The 8,084-nt window shown below is 33.2% G+C and overlaps 1 protein-coding gene across 1 annotated transcript in view; it reads left to right on the plus strand.

The window, feature by feature from the left end:
• Positions 1–4,358, plus strand: part of Meox2 (mesenchyme homeobox 2) — a 60,237-nt gene extending 55,879 nt beyond the window's left edge. Inside the window, exon 3 of the mRNA XM_031356736.1 lies at positions 2,995–4,358. Within this exon, the coding sequence (XP_031212596.1) occupies positions 2,995–3,219 (225 nt within the window). The 3' untranslated portion in view covers positions 3,220–4,358. The remainder of the gene's footprint in view (positions 1–2,994) is intronic.
• The last annotated feature ends 3,726 nt before the right edge of the window (positions 4,359–8,084 follow it).

Consider the following 8,084-nt stretch of genomic DNA (forward strand, 5'->3'; position numbering starts at 1 on the left):
TTAAAGAAAAATCTTTAAATATGAAGCTAACACAGTCTCATACATATCAAAAGCTTCAACTACAGTCAGTGATGAATTTATTATTCACAAATATCTTCTATAAATTAGAAAAGTAGTTTTTTACAAGAATTTTAAACAATGTGTTTTAGTTATACTCAGTGCTTCTATCTTTCCAGATCTAATTCTCAGGTTCTATTTACCCAGTTTTGTATCCTTTTAAATACAAACAGAAAAATAAAACTGTCAAGACCAAATATTCTCACATATGTGGGCTTCTACTGGGGCCTAGTTAGCCTATCATGAGCTGCACTCATAGAGAAAATTGTCTCCCTCTCCCAGAAGTGATAAATTTCCAATAGCTTCATTACTGTGGCTAGAATTTCAAGCCCAGTTCTACTTTCCATGTTGGTATTTAGTCAGTCTTGGGCTTGCATACTTCCTCTACATGCTATCAAAATCATTGCAAGTTAATGTGCATAATTGTGCTGCTACATTAGAGGACACTGTTTCCTTGTAGTTACCTACAACTTGTGACTCTTAAATGCTTACTCTCCACTATTTGGCAATGAACCATGAGCTTTGGGAGGATAGAGTGAATGATATATATTCCATTTAGGGTTATTATTTTCTTTACCATGATCTATTTAAAATTTTGTTGTTAATCACTATCTACTGCACAGAGACACTTGTCTGATGAGAGTTGAAAAATGCATCAGTCTATGGTTATAACAATAAGCAATAAGTCATTAGAGTTGCTTGGTCAATACACAGTAACTCAAAACGAACATTTCTCTCTCATACATACACATACACACACACACACACACAGAGAGAGAGAGAGAGAGAGAGAGAGAGAGAGAGAGAGAGAGATGCACACACAAAGGTGAAGAAAGGCTGCGTAGCTGAATGCAGGTCCCTGTTGCACTGAAGTAACACAGAATGTCAGGTTTGCAAAGGTAATTATCTAGAGTAGTAGTATAAATATGTATAGGAATTATACTACAGGAAAATAGTCTGGTATTTACAAACCTAATTAAATCAAGTAGGTGAATGATGGTAATTATATCAATGGAGTTCACTTATTTCACACACATTGCTGTTTTATATCTTGAATAAGAGTTTGAAATACAGCACATACCAAAGAAGAGAGCAAAAAAGGCATCACAGAGAACTACGTGAGTCCCAAGGTTGCATTACACACTGTTCTTTCCTTTCGTATAATATGACTTTTACTAAAGTCACTTAACCTTTAATATCCTCACTCTAAAATTAAAATATTAAAAACAGAAAAATGTGTTATAAATAGTGTACAAATAGTTACTAGAGTCAAGCTGTCTGTCTCCCTACAGTTACTGAATAAAAGGGAATTACTTACCTTTTGGTTAGTAAGATGTAATAATATGTGAGCATCATAGAGATAACTATTAAATCAAAATCTTTTTTCCTATACTTTATGATTCTGCATTGTTAAATGGATTAATATGTGCATGATTGCAATTAGTAATTAAAGTGACAAAATTAAAGGCTGGAGCTCTGAAATATCTATTAATTCACTGTGCAAATATTTGAAAACATTCTAGTAGCTTCAGTGAAGCAGTGTAATATCCCAACATCTTTGAAAGGTGAACACTGTTCTCGTCTTTTCTCTGCAGCAGTGTTAGTATAAATTGAGAATATGATAAATGTTCAAATGTCTGTGATACAGAAGAATCAGGTATTTTTCTATCAGATATGAAAAAAGTATTTTTGTCAGAGGTATTGGAGCTTGTTGAAGGTTTAATACTTAGCATGAATTATAACTCAGGGAAATGGTGGTTGTGGGAAAGGGATAGACTATTTTAGAAAGTGGGGCAGGGTATCTTGCAAAAAATGTATAAAATACAAAAATTAATTTTAAAGAATTGAATATAGACCAGGAAGGATAAATAACCAACAAAAGAAGTGTTCATAAACATGGTGATGCTTCACGTTCACAGAAATATTTTAAAATGCTAAATAATGACATAGTAAGTAGTCCTATTAGAAAAAAACGCTGACAAATCTAGATCTTGTGAAGTATGTTAATCAATATGAATTCATGACCTAAATTAATAGGAAAGCTTACTTAGAGAAACTGGGTTTTGTTTGTTTGTTTGTTTGTTTTTGTTTTTTGTTTTTTTTAACTGAGGTTGGATTGTCACATTCTCTTGAGTCCTTTGAGGAGGTTTCTAGGTATCCACCCAGAAGGGTTGCAAGGTAAATACTGAGGAAGTTTTACTGTGGCTGCATTTTTTGGCATTTGTTAAATGGTATTTCAGAAGTAAATGTTAAAAAAAGCAAGGGCAGAAAGAAGACCAGTAAAAACAGACTTCCTGTAGAGTATCAGGAAACTAACTGTGCCAGGTCCAGCAGACAGTCCCATTTAAACAGTGGTGAGCTTGAGAGTTTTCTTCACGATAGTTTTATTGGGATAGAATTCCATAGAAATCAAGAAGCTTCTGGTCCTTTACTGAGGTAAAGTATGATTTTTTTTTCCATTGACCTGAATGGGTGTGCTGAGACATAAAATTTATGCCTTTCCAAGTTAAGGGACATTCATAGTAAATAGTGCCTTTCAGAAGCAGATTTATCAGTAGGTCAACCTGCAAATAGTCTACAGTCAAGTCAAAGATGAATTTCAGAGAATATGTAAACTTTAACAGAGATAAATATAATATTTTATTTGATTGATAGAGAAACTTCACTCCTCCAATGCTTCCGGGCAAACTTTCTTGCCTATTTGTAACTTTGTGTTTTGTGTTGGGATTTATGGTAATTCTTTGTATGTACTAAGCTTTTTCCATTACGACTCACATGCAATCTGACTCACTGCAGTCCTAAATGTGCAGTCCTAAATGTTTTTTTTTTTTTTTTTAAAAAAAAAAAAAACCATGCTCATCATGATGTCTGTGCGCAGGCGCTTGAGAAGCTAGGTTCTATTGCCTTGCCTGACTTACTTATTCCCTCTCTTTGAAGGTGAAAGTGTGGTTCCAGAACAGGAGAATGAAGTGGAAGCGGGTCAAAGGGGGACAGCAAGGAGCTGCTGCCCGAGAAAAGGAACTGGTGAATGTGAAAAAGGGAACGCTTCTTCCGTCAGAGCTGTCAGGAATTGGTGCAGCCACCCTCCAGCAGACAGGGGACTCACTAGCAAATGACGACAGCCGTGATAGTGACCACAGTTCTGAGCACGCACACTTATGATACATACAGAGACCAGCTCCATTCTCAGGAAAGCACCATTGTGATGGCAAACCTTACCCAAACATCGTTTACATGGCAGATGACTGTGGCAGTGTTGCTTAATGTAATTAAATGCAGGCATCTCAAGTCGGTTTCTCATGATTGATAGAAGGTTTACACTAAGTGCCTTTTATTGAAGATGCTTCCACATTGAAATTGGAGAAAGTGAACGTATTCCAAATACATTTGTTCCTATATATAACAGAGAGGGAGACGAATGTTTGCTTTGGCTTGCACTGAAAATTAAATTGCTACCAAGAGCAAACTTGATAAGACGTTTTGACTCAAGATGTCTCCAGAGTGAAGATGTTAAAAATAAAAATGCTTTGAACATTCCAGTTGTACCAGGTCATGTGTGTGACACTGGGCAGGTATTTGCTTTTGCTTGCACTGAAAATTAAACTGCTATCAAGTTAATCCATGAAATAGTTTATCTTGAACAGTGCCTGAAATCACCAAGTGGATATAAAATGTACTGAAACACTGTATATATTACCCCTAAGTCATTTTCCTGTCTTCACTAATTAGCAAATGCATTCATATTAGCTGATAAAAATAGGCTTTCCCAATTGACAAACACAGCCAGCTTCTTGTATTTTTATACATTTTTTTTTGTCAGACAGAGATAATCAGTATGTGCTTACTTGTGTTCAAGTAGAGGAAATGCAGTAGCGTCTGATAGGACATACCCTTGTACCACAGACAAAACAAATCTTCTGTTGCATTGACTATCAACTGCTGCAGATACATTAGAGAACACACCTAGCTCCTCTCCAGCCTTCCTCTCTTAGGATCATAGGCAAATCAGTTACCTTGCCGAACAAGTCTTATGTGGCAGATGTCTGATTTTATATCTTTAAAGTGTTGATGTTTATGGGTCTGATTCAATTAACAGGGAAAAACTTTCTTCCTCCTTGTTTATGATATAAAACCTAGTGCCAAACAAAGCTAATTCTTCAAGAGTTAGATGAGAAACTGAATGTCTGACAATTAGACTCAGCAGAAATGCATTATTTTTCATATGCTCTATATTCATGCAGATCAAGTCCTTGTATTTTGTAAAAAAAAAAAAAAGTTAAATAAATGATCCTTGAAATAATTATTGTCTCCCCACTGTGACTTCATTGTGTTTAGTAGATTTCTTTGTAACCAAGGCTGGTCCGCATGTCATTGGGTAATTCATCTTGGAATTGACCTTCTCAGCCATCTCTTGTCTCAGCAGTCCACGTGTTAGAATTATAGGTTGGATCAACCATGCTTAGTTATTTTAAGTAGATTTGAATAAAAAGATACTTTAGAAGATCCCAAATTGTTTGGTTCTGTGTAAATATAAATGGATATGAGTTATGAAACAATTGAGAATCATAATTTCTGGCATAAAATTTTAAGAACAGGCAGATACTAAGCACAGTTTGATAAATTAAATAGAAATATATTGAAGGAGTTATAGATAACACATGGGCATTAGTCCAACAGTTTTATTTATACATATCTAATTTTTCAGTATTTAAGACTCATTCACGATAGATATATCCTCTACTATTGAGCTTACTGACTAGTCTGCAAACAGGTGCTTCACATTCATGATCTCTAGCTTTGGTGTGAAATATGAAATGAACAAACAAAGGAGAATGCCAGTTCTAACAGACATTGCTGATAGAAGAAAGAAATGGTGTCTCATTGCACAGCTAGTGTCACATCTGAGAGAGTGTAAGGATGTTGGATGACAAAATCTTGTTATCACTTTATTACCTTGCTTTTGGTTTGCTATTCATTTGACTCAGAAGGACTTAGGAGTATTACCAGTGTAGTCTCCATTCCCCACTTATATTGAAATAGTAAAAATTCTCCAAACATCAATATGTGATTGATTCATTTCTTTTAGAATGATTAAACTAATAAAACACGCTTAATTTAATTTAACTTATCCTAACGTGATATCAATAGTATTCAGGAAAAAAAATCACATTTTTTCATCTATGTAATAATTTTCATCTCACTATAAAACAATACATCTGAATTAATATTGACAAAGATATAATTCCCATTGTCATAAACATATTTTCTTATCAATCACTTGAATGAATATAAAGTATATTTATATTGATAACATAAACTTTGGTGGGTTGACTATTTTTATTTTAGAATTGAATTAAAAATAAAATACCTTGACAAATGGGGCAAAAGTAAGATACAAATCAAATTGAATTCAAATTTGGAAAGGATGTGAAATAATTCATTTAGGCATGAAAATAATGAGAAATTGATGCTTAGAAGTAACCAAAGAGAGCAATAAGGTTTGTTGTGAAACTAAAACACTTATAAATTAGATTTATAGCTTATTATGACCAATACAATCAAGGGTAATTATTCTAAATACATAAGATTTTCAAAAATAAAATGAAGCAAGTTAGGATGGAATGTACCTCCCTAAGAATAATCCTAAAATGAAAATTGATTCCAGAGAAGCAAGAAGGAAAGATCATATGCTGATCAAAAGCACAAGTTGTTGACATGGATTCAAGTGACCCAGTGGAGACAGAAGTCACCAGCCCAACAAGTGAATGCAGAACAACAGCAATTACAAAAGGCTTTTGGTTTTGTCTCTGCACTGTTGAGTATCAAATTCAGTACTGTCCATATGGTAAACAAATTCCCTAATATTGAACTACATGCCCCCTCCCCCGAGACAGTAATTAGAACTTAGTATATTTTGCAGTATTTTAGTATTTACCTACTTTGAAAATGATGTATAAGCTGTATAGACTTCATTCTTTTTCTAGAATTTAAATATTTTAGGAAAATTAAAGTATTTTGAAATATCAACTAGGATTTTCCAGAAGTGCTAATGATCAAGATAGAAAGGATTATGGAAAGGATGGATGGATGGATTGATGGGTAGGTGGGTGGGTGGGTGGGTGGATAGATGGAAGGATGGATAAATGAATAGATAGATAGATAGATAGATAGATAGATTTTTCTTCTTCATGACACCATATCTTATTACAATCTGTCCTGTGTTTCCATGTAATTCCTTCTCAGATCCCATGAATCAGTATAAATACACTTTTCTGTGGAAATGGCATTTAAGCATGATGAGAAGTTAGGGTGATTTCCCAGCAGAGATTAGAGGAATGAAGGAATGAATACTACATATTTTCTGCAAATCGTCAACATGACTTCGATTATTTTCTACTTCCCAAAGTTACTCACAGATTTCTGCAGATTTGTTCCCAAATGCCATTATGAACATGGGTTTTTAAGTTCATTTTATTTACATGATTTTTGTCCAACAATAGCTGGGGTAACTGAATAATCTTTTTTTCTCATTCAATTTCAACATTTTTCTTTTCAGCTCTTACAGAATGAAGTTAAATGTAGTGAATAAAAGAGTAAAAATGAAAAAGAAAATGATTGCCTTACTAAATAATGAGGTGTTAGAAAATATTACTTAATTTTTAAACTTTCCTTTTTTTCTTTGTGCTTGTGATTTTTTTATTATATATTTATTTATTTTTTACACTCCAGATTTTATTCCCATCCCCTCCCCTCCCTTAGTCCACCCTCCAACTGTTCCACATCCCATCCCATCTTCCACCCCCTCTCCTGTCTCCCTGAGGACGTCCCCACCCCCCACCCCACCTGACCTCTAAACTATTTTCTATTATCTACTATCATGCATTTTGTAATTATATACCTTGAGAGTTAAAAATTCTTTAAAATACTATAAATATATGCTAGCATAAATATGGTTTTATATACCTTATTTTTCTCTTAAAAAGCTGACTTTGTTTTATTCAAGTCTAATTTCAATCCATAGTAAAAAAATCCAGAAAAACGTTATTTAACATTAAAAAATATTCAGTAATATCTTAGCAAAATACAGTTTGTTTTATTCAAAATGGTTTTCAGAAAAAGTTTCATATATCATTTTATCACAATGACTTCATAGTGTAATTACTATATCTCTTGGTAATGGAGTTGGTTAATCTATAGCAGTCTTATCTTCAGAGTAGCTTTATTATTTCTCCTTTTAAATGTAAGTCTAGTGGTGAACATACATATTTTCTTTAAATTTAAGAGTAATCACAGAGCTTAGATGTGCTTATATTTTCTTGAAATTAAGCATACCTTTTTTTTAACATGCTTGTAGTTGTAACATAATTTATTATAGGTTTTTTAATTGGGTGGATATAGTTTTTAAGTAAATTATGACTTGCTTGGGTTGATTAAATTTTGGATACCAACTGTTATTATAGCTGAGCTATTAGTACTTGTTATTGAGTTTCATTTTTTTTAGTGTAGAATCCACTTTTATTTGGCTTTTCCAGCATTAGAGTATGGAATATTTCATGGCCATATATATGGTCAAATAGAGTGGATTAGTGATTAAAAAATAGAGAAAACGTTGACAGAGTCTGTGTTCTGTCTTCTGAGCAATGCCTCTGCAGCTGAGAAAACATTGAATGGTAGATTGGAAAAGCTAAAAAGACACTTGGAAGATATCCTGTCGTAAGATTTCCTTGATTGCAGTGCAAGCAGACAGAAAGAAGAGTGTGAAGTCAAACTGTATTTTTAACGAAAACATTAAGTTTTAGAAAGATGAGGAAGCAGACATATAGATATCCATCTTGATAATAAAATCCATCATTTATTTAAAGTTTTCTAGTGTATTAAAGTTATTGCTATAATAAAAGCCAAGTAGGAAAAATTAGAGAATTCTCTGTCCCTTATAAATATTCTGGTTTCTGTATTTCAAAATATGTGCATTAATATTGAAAACAATATTTATTTTATTTATTTCAATTTAAATTTTTTAAAATTAA

This window comes from Mastomys coucha, unplaced genomic scaffold (genome assembly GCF_008632895.1).
Source record: "Mastomys coucha isolate ucsf_1 unplaced genomic scaffold, UCSF_Mcou_1 pScaffold6, whole genome shotgun sequence".
Lineage (NCBI taxonomy): Eukaryota > Metazoa > Chordata > Mammalia > Rodentia > Muridae > Mastomys > Mastomys coucha.